Source organism: Phragmites australis, chromosome 23, assembly GCF_958298935.1.
Source record: "Phragmites australis chromosome 23, lpPhrAust1.1, whole genome shotgun sequence".
Taxonomy (NCBI): domain Eukaryota; kingdom Viridiplantae; phylum Streptophyta; class Magnoliopsida; order Poales; family Poaceae; genus Phragmites; species Phragmites australis.
In genome coordinates this window covers 21440608-21455579 of record NC_084943.1, presented here as the reverse complement: position 1 = coordinate 21455579, position 14972 = coordinate 21440608, and the positions used below count along the sequence as shown (strand labels likewise).

Below are 14972 nucleotides of genomic sequence, written 5' to 3'. Positions count from 1 at the left end.
GTGCACAACATCTATTCCATATTCTACATGGCAACTTGATAGATGTTCTATGTTTGCTGAACTTTCTGCAAGTCTGCTATTTTCTGGATAAAACCATCGTATCATGTAAGGATTTGCTGGGGCATTCGGTTTTTTTTCCCTCAGTAGTAATTATCACTTTTTAAGGATGGCAACTAAGCAATTATCCCGAATTTGCTTAGGCCACAAATAACTGGAAATCGACATTTTTCTTCTGAACAAAATAATTAGACCTATGCGCACGATGCGGAACTGTTATGGATGTTGTTTTCTGAACTACCGATTCGCTATAATTTGAGAAGCTGATCTGAGCTTCCCACGGCAGAGTTTCGGAAACACAATGGGCAACAAAGCATAGGTCAATCAAGATACCACACAAATTAAACCTGGAGTTCATCAAAGTTACAGAACAAATCAACACAACTCGTTGCTAAAACAACAACAACAACAACTGCTATTTATTCATTGTATGCAATGGCACTTCAAATATGCCTCTACCATTTGTACAATCTATGAGATATGCCCATGACATTCTGACAAATTGTAACAAAAGCAGCGTGTTAATTATTCTTGTTTTCTGATATTTGATTCATTGTGATTTTGGAACTATAATATAATAGAAACGGTATTCCAAAACTGAAGCGATAAAGTATGTTGAAACAATGATCATAAAACTGGAGGCAGGCACTTGTTGGAGTCCTGGTATACTTGCGGAAGTCCACAATCGGCTTAAGAGCACTTCTCCATGAGCTACAACAACTTTCACGTACCAGTTTCATGATGCTTCTCACAATTACTATGGATTCAGCTATACTTCACAGCCTTGCATGTCCTTGCTGGGTTACGAATGTCATCCTGGCTTTGAATCAACCGGATCTCTAAGCTGCTAGTTGATGGGTCAAAGCCAGCCCTTTTATAGTCTTCCACAGTTCTTTTTAGGACTGCCTGCGGAAATAGTAATGTATTCTATGTAAACTTCGAATAGTTATACAACAACAGTGTCAGTGTCACTAGTCCTAGCAAGCAAACTGGGTTGTAATTCCTAAAAAGCTTCTACACAACTGTCCGGTTGCAACAATTAGCTGGTTAAAATTGACTTACCATTTTATATTTTACACAACATTGAAGCCTTATACAAAGAACATGCACATGAGCTTAAATTAGCACCAGAACTAAACCAGGTACAACAATTTACACATGGCATGAGTGATACATAAGAGAAAGGGCATGCAAGAAACAGAAAGCTAGCAGGATACTATCAGTAACTAACCAGTGAGAACTGTGACCTACCCGTGAATTGAAATTTCTGTCTTAGTTCTAACTATATGTGAGGAAAATCCATGAAATTCATAACCAGAAATCAGGATTGCTAATACAGCATGCTGCCTAAGTGCAGCATATGGAAGACATAACAAGCAATCCTAAAAGTTAGACCATTGTATAGAGCAGCATGACTGAGATACCTGCAAACTGGATACTGCCAGTTCAGCGGCTGTCTCGAGGTTATCAGGATATTTCTGTGAACATCACAAGCAAAGGAAACATGTATTAGAAACAAGCAAACCATGACAAGATAAATCCATAAGAAAATTAGTGAACTTTCCCCAGGTCTCACATTACTCCATCCTAATAGAAGAGCAGTTGCTAGATCTCCAGTTCCCTGCATAGCATTATGGAGACAGGAGAAAATTTATACAACCGATGAATTATTCATTGAACTGTACACTAGTAATGCTATAAATACCAAGCTTGCAATGCAGAATATGTTAAAGGGAAACAGGTCCACATTACTTCTTTTTCCTCCACCACTCCACTCTCAATCCACTTATCTCCGATGATAATGAGATACTTCACAAACACACAGCTGTTTGTGCACTCGTCACGTTTCATCTCAGCTGTTTGTGTACTTGATCGTGTGGTTGTCCTCTGCCATCCTTAATGCCACCGATTTTAATGGCAATAGTACCCTTAATATCTTGTGTTTGAAGCTTGTAACTAATTTTGTGTGCTAACATAATTATAGTTTGTAAATTCCTTTTGCGACATGGGTTCAAGTTCAACTTCCACATGCTCACTGACTACTAGTCAGTTTAAATAGACTAATATAGGAAACTCCTACATAAATCAGGCTACAATTGATCAAACAAATCATATTTTTTACTCCAAACTCCAATCTAGGGATCAGCTATGCCAATCTGTTCCCTAAACAACGATCTAGAAGTTGACAATAAAAAAAACTAGAGATATATTAATATATAAAAAAGAGTTAATCAATTATCACAGAGAAGTGCATACTGTGAAATATGCAGGTATCTTCGGTATCTCAATCTTAAATTGTTCTGGCGGATGTTCCTGAAAAAAGATAAAGTAAATCTCCTGTATAAATATGATATTACCATACCAAAACAAACAAGAACATATATTTGGAAGCAAATCAAACCCATTTCCACTGCATCCATCCACACAAGCAATACATAACTTATAAAATCGTGTATTCCTGTTATTTTTTCAGACGCTAAAAATTAGAGTAAATTTCAGTAAACCCCATGACTTATAGTCGAAGTTGCAGAAAACCACGGATATTATGACTTGTGGCACATAACCCCAGTTTTTATGGTATAAAGGTTTCATAAAACTCCACCCTTAACTAAATGTAAGCTAATTTTTTATATCTGAAACAGTATTGTTCAAACTAATAAGGAGTTAAACCAATCATCTCAATCAAGAAATCAATAATTCAAAATTCTATAAACACTTTATGACATGAAGATTTAAACAAATATGTGCCTAACATGTTGTATTGTCTGGACTATAAATAGGGGTGGGGTTTTGTGAAATGTAAGGACCATGATACCTGGGGTTATGTGCTACAAGTCATAATACCTGGGGTTTTATGCAACTTTGACCATAATACATGGGGTTTCCTAAAATTTACTCTAAAAATTATCATAAATGCAACAAGCAAATAAACTTCTCAAAGAAGGTTCAGAAAATTGATCCAGAATTCCTGATGAGTAAACTATGGCAGACTGAGATTGGCTTTCTGACAGGACAGGAAGCCTAGATCATACTCTTATCAATTTGGGTTGCCTTGTGGTCAAACTTGTTGCATCTGGGCATCTCAGTATGACAAATTAAAAGCTAGATAGTTTTGGTGAGAAATTAGGGAAATATGTCCAGTATACACAGTCGCTATTTGTTTGAATCACTTATTTAATTATGAAATTAAATTGTATAATTTTACTCAGACTTGACGAAAATTTACTAAAAACCAGGCCAAGAATACAATATTATCGTACATTCAGTTGAATGATGGGTCAGTTTACCTATACTGGCACCTAGTCATCCACGATAAAGGGCAAGTTACCACAAGAAACAGTTACATGTCCTGAATCGAGAACATACCGAATTCCATACATGTTTGGGCCGTTTGGTGATGCTACATGCCACAACTATAAAAGACAGTGTCACTTGTAAATCCTAATCAATACAAAAAATAACTTACTCGGTGTCAACGTGACAACAAAACAATAATGGCCTACATCAAGAGCAGAGCTGTGATTGTGAGCGCCACAAGCAAGACCAGGCTTACATGTCAACCTGACAACTGTTCAATATAGTGCACCTGGCATAGCTGACAACTATTCCACATGAATATATCACAATTCACAGCCCTGAGACATCCTATTGCATGGACTGGTAAGTAGTTCATAGTCAGCCAAAAACACCCCAGTTTATCACCTTGATTAGTTATGTATATGCAGGTTCTGTTGGCTCTGAAAATTTGACTGTGCAAATGTAACTGAGTGTTCTTCTCGCTAGTCTCATGTGGAAGTTTAGGTAGCTCAATAGTTTTTGTAGCCTATATAATTTTGATGAATAACTCTGTCGAACAAATAAATTTTCCATTTGCAACTGTAATGCATTGATAGTAGCATGTAAATAGATGTCAATTGCATAATTCTGTCAGAACTCAAAAGTCTACCTCTGTCTTTTTGTGACTTCCGATAAGGAGCAGCCTGCCTTCAATAAGCGCACTAGTTATGACCACCTTGAAGATGATAGCAACCAAACACATACACAATTAGCTGCATTAGCAACCCTTTTATAAAGGTGAAACAAGGAACAAAGTGAACGATAGAGTCTACGAGTGATTCTATGTAGCTGTTAGATAAGGGGCAAACCTTCCGTGGTCCAGCACTGTGGAGGGTATTGCAAGCTGTCAAGCCATCTTGTTCGGAGGTAATCCTGTAAGTATACATTCAATTAAGAAAATAAATATGCATGGAAATATGGAATCTGACAATATGATAAGTATGGTGTGGAATCCCTCTTTTTTTTTCGAAAAAAGAGCATGGCTACCTCAATCCAGTAAGTAGCTCAACTTCAAATTCGTTAGGTGTAAGCATAGAAGAAACTGGGACAACCTACAGATGGTTTCATGAGAAGATGAAAAAATTAGGATAGGTAAATATATGCGGCCTGCAAAGCATTGTGATCTTTCCATGAAGAATAAGAACTCAGAGATAGCATATTTGAAATGAGAGGCCCTGGTCTATTGTATAATTTTCACTCCATAGCTCAATTAACAAAGGGAACAGAAGTTAACAATACCAAATTCTGAAATCTGAATAAAAGGTAGTAAGGCACATAACTGGCTCTAATAACTTCTACAAGAAAAAAAATATAATATAGTGTTCTATAATAAAAAAGTAACAGTTTAGTCTAAGGAAGGGCCCGAAGGGAAATTATAGAACCCGTGAGCATCACATGTTTGTATATAGTGAAAGCTTGTATTTGTGATAAATAACAGCCTTGACATGTTAAAAAAATCTAAGGATGAGCAATTCCCAGCATTTGATATCATATCAGATAATCGTAGAAGGTCAAAATGGACTAAATCACCTTCTGTTGATAAACAGATATTAACTCCTGAGGAACATATAGTTTTCCTTCATCACCAAGAACTGGGTCGCAAACTGCAGCATGTTTGCAATTAGTAAACAGAGATTAACCATTTCTAGTAAGGCATTAGTTATGGCACAATTGCCCCTATAAAATTTGGTAAAGAAACAAACATACAAATAACGAAAGGTGAGAAAAAATTACCATATGTAAGATCAGGATTGACTGATCGTAATTTGTCCACAACTTGTAGCACAGCATTTAAAAAGGAAACAGAACCTATATAACCTGAGAACCATAAATAGCATGTTACTATGTGCGTGATGAGACAAGTTTGGCAGTAAAAAGATATGAACATGGCCTGCCATCATGAAGAAACATCAGTGAAGACGGATCAAGTGATCAACATGTTCTTTCTTTGGAATGAATGACGGGTAGGTATAAATTGAGGAGTCTTAACAGTCATTCACCTGTTAATAAATGTGTATAATGCAATAATTCATTTTCTTCCAGTCCTTCAATAAGGTCCCACAGCTCATTGCCATTGAGAACCTGGCCCCTAAATGTTGGGTATCCTGAGATAACACATAGTGGGTATTATTTAGGTTCCTGAAATAGATTGCACACAAGTAGTTGTATGAAACAGCCCATCAACCTCTACCTGTATGATTAGAAAACTGTACAGAGTTTATCGGATCCACATCAAAGCCAAGAAGTTGCAGGGGAAATACGGCTGATTTGTTGCCAACATACCCCTGAATATAAGCAAGACAGCCTGAGCCGATCATCATATACATCACATTGACAAGTGAAAACGTCTAATGATTTCCTACTTTTGAAAAAAAAAATCATGCAGATTGTCTTAGCTGACAAATCTCTAATCCAAGTATCCAACCCAACCAGATGAACAGGGAACCGAACTCGTGACTGCTGAGACATCACACGATAAGGTGACGCCGTTCAGCAGGCAACAGCCACGCTGACGACACGAAAGTATATGGCACGCATGCCTGCATCGTATAAACACCACATCAACTCATCAAAGGAACACTAGCTAGGAGCCTATGATCTATCCTAAACCAGTACATGCAAGCAACACCCACATCCAAGGAAGGAAGTGTTGCACACCACAGAGCACGAGGGCAGTGTTCTCAGCCTACCCATGCATACATGGTAGAACCCGCGGAGCCCTTTCGCTTGGCTCCCGAATCCACCCATCGCTCATCCCGGCCAAAGGCGCGCAAACCACAGTAATCCCGCCCCAGCGGGAGTGAGGGGAGCAAGCAGGAACACAACAGCATACGGATGGGGGAGGCAGGGCAAGGGTTGGACCTGGACGGTGTGGGACTGGATGCTGAGCACGCGGCCGGTGTCGGACGGCAGCGCAACGGACAGGATCGGCGGCCGCGCCATCGCCCGATGCAGCACCGCCGCCCTCCGCCGCAGCAGCGACCGCACGAAACCCTCCTTGCAGCAGCAGCAGCAGCAGCAGCAGCAGCAGGCCACAGCACAGAAACACACCAAGCACGGATCACTTCCGGTCAGACTCAAGCACGACGAGAGGAGAAGCAATCGAATCCGCTCTCCTCTGATGCTCACCTAATCAGCTTGACTAATGAGGAGGAGCAGAGCTCGCTTGTTCGATTTTTTTTCTCGTAATTTTATTATTAATTACCACTAGCAGCAGGTCGTATTCGTTACGCGCCTGCAGAAGAAAGGCGGGGAGGGTCGTGGGGCCCACCTCCCCCACGAGGAGCACGCGGCGGTCGGCGGCGAGGGGAGCGGCGGTCGGCGGCGAGGCAGAGGCGGCTGAGCGCGGGGGTCGTGGACGAGTGGATGGCGATGGGGGCGTACGGCCCGATGCTGGGCCGTCCCTTGCGAATCGGACGGGCTGGATTCCTTGATGCGGTGGCCCACGTGGGAAGCGTCGGGGGCTTGAGGTGGGCTGGCCCCTCCCATTTGGGCCCGGCCAGCAGGGCTCGGGCTCGGTGGGCCCACGAGCCGTGTTTGGGCCCATCAAGACCTGAGCCCACGTTGTGAGGCCTAGTTGAATGGGCCGAAGGGTACCTAAGGTAACATTGGGCCCACATGGGACTGTTAGTGTCCTCGGCCCAGTAACAACCTGCACTCTGCTCACGTCCAGGGATACCCTCCGACCTAACTGGACGCATGACGCCGCTGGTGAGTCATACATACAGTTTATGTCAGAGGGACCATGTCTAAAAAGTGGTACATGCTGGCTATAACTACTTCAATAGTTCAAAGGATATATAGGATCAGTGAGGTATACACGTTAGGGTTCCATATGGATCAAACACGGCTCAAAAATGTGGTTGAGGCTAGTTTCTACTTTTCATGCACCGGGTGTTCATTTTCATGTGAAGGTTTGTATGTTCATGCTTCTCATCTTCAAGAATGCAAATATATACCATATCAATTTCTAATCAAGAATGCAAATATATATTTAATTTGGGTTGCTACCACTGCATGTGATGAGTAAGAGAAGAACATTGATAATCCTTTTATTTCTGCTAACATAAGAAACCTAGTGCTACAGGGGGCTTATAACCTTGCAGCATTAACCCTGTGTACGATCAATTTTCATTACAAAGCACAAAACTGATTTGAAAACGGAAACACCTTAATTTAACACCGCACAGAGTAATAGAGTAATCCTCTTGCGCAATATATAATCACCCCTTGTGGATGTTCTCGCATAAACAACACTAATTTTTTTTGCAACGTTTCTTGTTACCTTTAAAATTTAGCCGATATGATAACCACACCATAGATGCGTGGAAATAATTTAGCAGGAACGAAACTAAGAAAAAATATAATATATACAACCTATAGCAGTATTGTGCATGAAATGTGATGCAACTTAGGTATTGCATGCCAAAAGGAAAGCCATAACAAAATTTCAAACCTCACTCTTGCCATCTGATTTTTTGACGCGATGCTTATGTTTACTCACAAGCAAAGGTTTCACTTGCTCACGCATTTCTGTCCTCAATCGTTTATCCATGCAAGCCAGTTACCAATAGGGACAAAACCACTAATTGCTTGCCAAAAAATTCATACAGGTGATAGCGTAAAGCGTTGTGCGATTTTCTTTACACATTGCCGTTTTAGCATCTTCTGCCACATGATTTTCTTTTCAGCATGTTAAACACCAGATGTATAAACACCACACCAAAATCACCTGTTCATTATAGTGTTTCACAATGTTTTTTATTTGTATATCTTATTATATTTATATCGCATACACGTGAGTAGTCTTCTTTCCAACTTAAAGAATTTACACTGCTATCTTTTATAGTGACATAGAAAATAGAATAATAAATATCATGATCGATATTACCAGCTCAGCCCTAGATCTTCACAAATTCAACAAACCATAAGCAACAAATAGAAAAACCCCCTAAAAAAAAAGGAAAAATAAGCCATGACATCACCTAACAACAATAGTAAAATTACAAAGGAGTAAAAGTTCATACAAAATAGGAATATAACTCCAACAAACGATCACGTACCATGAAAAAGTGGATAACAACAATGCATAAATCCAAACATGTTGATTTTGTTCTTCACACAAAAAGCAACGCAAAAGAAAAAAAAAAGGGGAAAAAAGGCGAAATAAAACAACCCCTCTTCCTTCATTACCTTCCCCACTTCGTACTTCGGCTTCTCTTCCTCGATAAACACGTAAATAATTTTTTTTCTTCTTCCTCTGCTTCAAGTCTTCAACTCTCTTCTCCTCCTCGTCGTCCTCTTCGATCTCTCCTCCCATTTCCACGCGGAGGGGAGGCGACAGCGCAATAAAGGCGGCGCCTTTGCCCCTCCCCAGCATGCGGAGCTAGCCACACGGTGGGGGACCCACGCCATGCAGACGGGGCCCGCATCGCCGGAGAAGCCGCCGGCCGTGGAGCCGGAGGCTGAGGCGAAGGTGGAGGGAGCGGCGGAGGCTGGCGAGGAGCAGGGGAAGGCGGAGGAGGCGGTGAAGATGGAGGGTAAGGAGGAGGAGGGCGAGGATGAGGAGGAGGAGGAGGAGGAGAGGAGGGGAGGTGGGCGGCGGCGGCGGCGCGGTACGGTGGGGGATGGCGCGGTGGTGATGGTGAAGCGGGAGCTGCTCGTGCGCTGCATGACGTGCCCGCTCTGCCGCCGCCTGCTCCGCGACGCAACCACCATCTCCGAGTGCCTCCACACATGTGAGTAACTCCCTGCTCCGGATGCTCCGCCGACGCGATCCCGCCGGCCTCGAAACCTCGCATCTTTACGACGATTCGCAGCGTTTCTTTGAGAGTCTTGCGTACCGGCGATTCGATTCGACGCGCGCCTCGTTCTTGCGGCTCCGGATTTGGTCGCCGGAGTCCGGGACGTGCGTCGGTGGCGCCGAGCTCGGCCATTTCCCGCGATTCGCGGATGCTGTAACGCCTTCTCGGCGTTCATGCGCGATTGCGATTCTCGACGTGCGTGCGTTCCGGGTTGTGTTGCGCTTTGGTCTCTCGATTCCACGTAAATCTAGTTTGAGTTGACCACGTTTGGTACATTTCTTGCTTTCTATTCTTGCCTTGCCGGGCTGAGCTGCAATTTAGTTATTGAGTCGTGATGCAATGCTGCATCAATGCTGGGCTTCAACACGTGGATTTTACGTAGATTTTGAATTCTGGGTTGTTGGATTGGTGATCTTTGGTTCCTGTTGAGATAAATTTGGGTGATACTGTTCACAGAGTTATGTAAGTTGGTATTCACTATTCAGTTCGAGTTCATCATCCACATTAGTAGTGTCTGTAAGGGATCTTTTTTTCTTTGGTATTCAATTCAAGTTCATCGGATGTTGGCCTGTAATTGGTGGAACTGTACACTAAAACACTCTTGAGGCCTCAATGTGGAATCATAGGTGGTAAATAGTTGCAAACAATTTGATTGCTCTGCATGCATGAATCAGCTGGTGTAATTGTTCATTTTGTGTGTGCCTTTGAGATTTTGGGAGCTATGATTGGTTTTCAACATTTGTAAGGTGAAATTCATCACTTTGTGTTTTGACCCTCTGAGTCTAATTTTAAATGGATTTGGGCATTTCAAGCTATAAAGTCCATGCTAGCACAAATGTGAATATCTTTTGTTCATTTGCATGCATCATTTTACTTCTCATGATTAGATATATTACAGTATGAAACGTTTTTTATGTTTCGATGGTGAGAAACTTTTGTGCAGCGATTTTCTTTTCATGTGAAATGAAGCATTGTGCCTTAAACATTTTTTCTGTGTAATGAAATCCTCACATCTAGACTCCTAATGATTTTTGAGCTATGTTCTTTGTATTATGCAGTTTGTAGAAAGTGTATCTATAAGAAGCTCAATGATGAAGAGCAAGATCACTGCCCAGTATGTAAAATTGATCTTGGCTGCACTCCACTTGAGAAGCTTAGGTATTCTTTTCGTGGCCTTTCTTTTTAAGAAATTACTTTGAGCAATTATATTTTTTATTGTACTACAAATGGTTTGCTTTGCTAAATGTTCTTGTACGTTTCTTACTGCTAAAATACATGTTTATCAGCACAACTTTGACTTCACAGCTAAGTTTCCTGGATTTTGCATCTATTTCCATTGGATAACAAGATGTCAGAACAAACACTTTGATCACCAAATTCTACAGTAGCACTTATGCCACTTTCGAATAAGCTGGAAGAAAGCTATTTTGCTCCTGCATAATGAAGGGGCGTATACAGTGGCGGAGCCAGGTCTGAGTGGAAGGGGGGGCTGATCTCCTTCTTCCTCCTCCAGCCCTCCTCCTTCCTCCTCCAGCCCCCCTTCTTTCTTCCTCTCCTCCTCAGGGGCAGCACAGCGTAGGGGGGGGGGGGGGGCTTGAGCCCCCATAGCCCCCCCGGTGGATCCGCCACTGGGCGTATAACTTAGAGTGACCTTTTGGAATTGTTGCACTTCAGAAAATAGTAGCGATTCTCTGCTATCGACCAGACTATATTTTATATCAAGTAAGAAATCCATGTTGGTTTCTTTCTTTTATACTCTGAGATTCATGACAAAAGACATGCGTAATGGAACAAAATGTTCCACTTACAATAATACTCTTATATAAAAATTCTTATGAGGTTCCTATCACAGATGCATTCTGCAGTTGACCACCGGTGTTCTTTCTTACCTTTCATCATTTTGTTTATATTAGTTGTCTGACATTATTTTTAGCAATACTAATACCAAAACTTAGTGATCATTGCACCTCTGTGTTATCGAGGCTTCGTGTCAGCCATTTGTTCGTAAGAAAATACATCAGTATAGGTTTCTATATATGGTGCGATTTCACTGTGTGCCTTTGTTAGACCAAAGAAATGCTTGTTATCTGAAACACAGTTGAATGTTTCTATTGCCTATGTGGCCAAGAGAACTTTTCATTCTTGATCATGCTGCTCTTCAGAGTTGGGGGAAAAAATTCAGTGGATGCAATTTGCTTTGTTAACTTGTGTCTTTCTTTCTAACCTTTTGATATCTTGATTTCAGAGCTGATAACAATCTACAAGATGTGAGATCAAAAGTTTTTCCATTCAAAAGAAAAAAGATTAATGCTGAAGAAGTTGAATCTCCCATTATGCTACATGTTAAAAGGAAAGAAAGGTCTATCTCTTCATTGGTGGTGAATACACCTCGAATAACACCAGCAGGTTTGACAGGGCGGCGCACAAGGGCGGTTACCAGGAAGGCAGCCGCGTTACGTGGCCTTGGTCCTATCATTGTGGATCCTTTGAAAAAGGATAATGATAATTTGAATAAGCAAACTGATAATTCAAGCTTGCTAGATAGCTTGAGCAAAATACCTCAAACAAGAAGACAGGTAAATAAATACTCAAGCATTCTAATTGAATCATACCCTATCACTTGTGTAGTTTTGGATTGTGTTGCATGAATGTACATCAAGATGAATCAATGGAAGAATGCAGACAATAGCAGCAGTCATTTGACGCTAACATTCGCAGGTATTGTCAAATGGGGACACTTCAAGTCATCCCTCTGGTAAAGATAAAGCAGGTGATAATAAGGACTTGGATAAGGCGGAGCTCTGGAGACCTTTGAATTGTCTTGTAGAGGCTGCAAGCAAAACAAAGCCCCCCCGGACAAGTGCACAGAGTCCAGCTTTTAAGGTAGAGAAGCCCAATGAATCTCCTAGTAGTGAGCATTCTAGCAGAACTAAGGCTAAGGAGCCTCTCCAGAAGTCCAAAGTTCAGGATGACAAGAAAGATATTCCTGAGCCAATAGTGCTGCTTAGAAGGAGAGGGCCTGGTCGGAAGAGGAAACACCCCCTACTTTCAGCCAATGCAGCTTCCAGTGCTGCAGCTAGCCAGAACGAGAAGACATTAAGCCCAGTATGGTTTTCACTGATTGCCTCGTTTGACCAGTAAGTTGCATCATAGTATCAATTATCCAAAACTTCAGTCAAAGCAATATCTTAGGTTTGTTCCACCCCTGATCTTCTGTTATCCAATTGTTTTCAGGAAAGGCGACCCTCCCTTGCCTCAGATACCTGCCCACTATTTGAGAATAAAGTGAGCTCATCTTACTCTGCTCTGCTACTGATGCACCACCAGTTCTGATTTCAATATTAATAATTTTCTAAATCTGCATTTGAAATTGAATTTCTTGGCATTGAATCAATATGATATATATTTATAATGGATAAGCATGAAGCAGGAAAAAAAATCTGTAAGAATTAGAAATGAAGATATTTTTCATTGGTCGTAGGTGATGGTGCCATGCAGGTGTGCATGTCTTAGTCTAATTGAAGAAAATGCATAACATCAGTCGCCTCGAAAGTATAACCTGTGTGGTGCATGTGACTACATTCTTTTTTTAATATAGCTATCCAATTTCATATTTTCAGTCTCTGGAACCAAATAGGATGGTTAGTCTTTTAATCTCCATAAGCTTCTCAAAACTGTAGTCATGCATTATGTGCAAATACATTAGCTACCCGTCTGAGTCAAGTGTGAGCTCCAGTAAGTCCAATACAGATCTCATAGTTTGATTGTGAACATGATCTCCATCTAGTTAGTTTTGTCATAGTCGTGGTGGCAGAGCTGTTGATGTAGAGCATCAACTGTGTTATTTTGGAACTAAAATATCTTTTGGTTATTTCAACTGCGGCTAATATATTGTCTCGTGATAGGGATGGAAGCATACCTGCATCATCCATCCAAAAGTATATTATGCAGAAGCTCAGTCTTCTAAGTGAATCTGAGGTAAGACTCCTACCCTTCTGTATTGTTTAGTGATGATTTTGCTGTGCTTAATTTTAATACTGTGGTTATGAAATGTCTAGGTAGTCCATAGAATTTATATTGAAAAATATCACTAACATTATTGTTGGAACCAGTAGTGTTGGCATGCTCCAGATTTGAGTAGTTCTCATCTTAGACATATAGGTGAAATTTCATGCACTGTGTTGCAAACGTTTCTTATCACCTTGTATGGGGATGACAGAGATATTCCACCTGTCCTTCTATTGCAAGTGATAGGTGCATTTTATGTGGAAAATACAGTGCAATGCTCTGCTATTTTTACACCCGCTGTTTTAATGTGAATTTCAGCTTCAAGTTTAGAATTACAACCTGTCTGAACAGTTCCAATCCTGATGTTTACAGGTTGAAATAAGCTGCTGCGGACAGTCAGTGAACCCTGCACAACCTGTGCGCAATTTAGTGGAGCGGTGGCTGAGGGTTGGCCCGGCGCGCCCTTTGCAGACGATGATAGGCTCCTCTGGAGGAGATTATGTGATGGTGATAAGCTATGGGCGACCAAAGTCTGCATCTTCTTGAATGTACCATAGTCGACTTGGTGATCTCCTAATCAGACATAAGGTTGCGCTGGCCCATGGGAAGAGGTCATCAAAGATACAGGGCTCCCCGTTGACATATACTCAACAATGTAGCTGGCTACTTTGCACTCTGCAGCCAGCCCTCTTGCTCTCACTGATGCTGTTAGATGATGCTCGGTTCTTTAAGGATTTGTTTGTTCTTTCGTTGTTGTTATACAGATGAGATGAAAGTCGTAATTTGGAGTTTGGGGGAGGCTGTGAGAATTGACATCTAGGTCGGATAAAGAGAGGTGATATCGTTGCCCCGCCCTTGGAAGTTGGAAGTGATGAATGATTACGGTGGGCTGCAGGTTGTTTCTTCAGTTCTTTTTCCTTCTTCCTACTTGAAAAATTCTTTTTCCTTCTTCCTACTTGAAAAAAAAAATGCAATGTAGTTTCTTTAGTTGCCCGGATCTGAATTGCTGTAATACCTGTCTGTGATTTATTTGGATTGTTGGATCAAAGTGTTTGTCGATCTGCTGTTGTTCTGTTCGATTTGCGCCTTGTTACTCCCTCTTCAATGATATTTTTAATCTTAAGGTTTGTCACCTGACGCTGTAGCTTGTATGTATCTGGGGCTGTCCAAATACTTGTAAGATCTAGTTCATTCATGCACAAGATCAGTTCTGATGTGCTCTTTTCACAAAAGCTGCAGCAGATCTTAAGAACTGTTGACCATGCCACATTTTCTGACTGGCCGGCGATACGCACTGCGCTGCATGTGCCTCTCTTTCAACCGAAAGATGCATCAGAGCATTAGTGCTACTAGGAAATAATACGCCCATTCTCCTGGCAAACATGCTCTAAAACACATACAATAATCATACAACAAATTTGCAGTTGGTCCCAAAATAAGAAAACAGTCCAGCATAGATTGAAACAAGCCGGATGCACCATAAGAGTGTTATAGAGGATTATTGATGTGAGATACGTGAACCAGATGCAGCAGCTCAAGGGTTCTGTTCCTCAGGGCGAGCAGCTCAAAGTTTCAAGATCAGAAGGCCCAAGGATACTGTTCGTGGATCATAAAGATGTTTGAAAGAGCGAGAAAGATTTGGATGTTCATGTTCCCATGGATAATAGGCTCTCTCAATGAGGAGAATAACTGGAAAATAGCAGTACATAGGAACAAGACCACTGCCTTGACGCTTTCTTGATCTCATCACTCGCAGGGTCAAGCTTC

At 41.4% G+C, this 14972-nt stretch overlaps 2 protein-coding genes across 4 annotated transcripts; one reads left to right on the top strand and one right to left on the bottom strand.

Moving 5' to 3' along the window:
• Nucleotides 1-445: 445 nt before the first annotated feature.
• Nucleotides 446-7091, bottom strand: LOC133906155 (pyridoxal kinase-like). Of its 3 annotated transcripts, XM_062347952.1 has the most exons (13): nt 6599-7082; nt 6256-6522; nt 5585-5678; nt 5394-5498; nt 5128-5211; nt 4924-4997; nt 4381-4445; nt 4203-4266; nt 4004-4069; nt 2314-2370; nt 1634-1678; nt 1482-1535; nt 446-963 (listed from the first exon to the last, which is right to left on the bottom strand). In XM_062347952.1, exons 1-13 carry the CDS (start codon nt 6938-6940, stop codon nt 823-825), a joined length of 1458 nt encoding a protein of 485 aa, XP_062203936.1. In that variant the 5' UTR covers nt 6941-7082; the 3' UTR covers nt 446-822. The 3 variants fall into 3 exon arrangements, 2 of the variants coding, with proteins under 2 accessions (XP_062203936.1, XP_062203937.1); XM_062347953.1 differs by lacking the exon at nt 6256-6522 and having other exon boundaries at nt 6599-7081; XR_009907739.1 differs by lacking the exons at nt 446-963; nt 1482-1535 and adding an exon at nt 3345-3470 and having other exon boundaries at nt 1628-1678; nt 6599-7091.
• Nucleotides 7092-8583: 1492 nt separating this feature from the next.
• LOC133906696 (E3 ubiquitin protein ligase DRIP2-like) lies at nt 8584-14282 on the top strand. Its single transcript, XM_062348668.1, has 7 exons — nt 8584-9131; nt 10256-10355; nt 11443-11773; nt 11916-12334; nt 12432-12482; nt 13103-13175; nt 13578-14282. Exons 1-7 carry the CDS (start codon nt 8807-8809, stop codon nt 13749-13751), a joined length of 1473 nt encoding a protein of 490 aa, XP_062204652.1. The 5' UTR covers nt 8584-8806; the 3' UTR covers nt 13752-14282.
• The last annotated feature ends 690 nt before the right edge of the window (nt 14283-14972 follow it).

Coding starts and splice junctions, on each gene's coding strand:
- LOC133906155 (XM_062347952.1), bottom strand. CDS start 6,940: ATGGGCCCAAACACGGCTCGTGGGCCCACCGAGCCCGAGCCCTGCTGG. Junction 5,212..5,393: donor TTATACACATTTATTAACAG/GTGAATGACTGT, acceptor TATGGTTCTCAG/GTTATATAGGTTCTGTTTCC. Junction 4,446..4,923: donor TATCTGTTTATCAACAGAAG/GTGATTTAGTCC, acceptor AACCATCTGTAG/GTTGTCCCAGTTTCTTCTAT.
- LOC133906696 (XM_062348668.1), top strand. CDS start 8,807: ATGCAGACGGGGCCCGCATCGCCGGAGAAGCCGCCGGCCGTGGAGCCG. Junction 12,483..13,102: donor GCCCACTATTTGAGAATAAA/GTGAGCTCATCT, acceptor GTCTCGTGATAG/GGATGGAAGCATACCTGCAT. Junction 13,176..13,577: donor GTCTTCTAAGTGAATCTGAG/GTAAGACTCCTA, acceptor TGATGTTTACAG/GTTGAAATAAGCTGCTGCGG.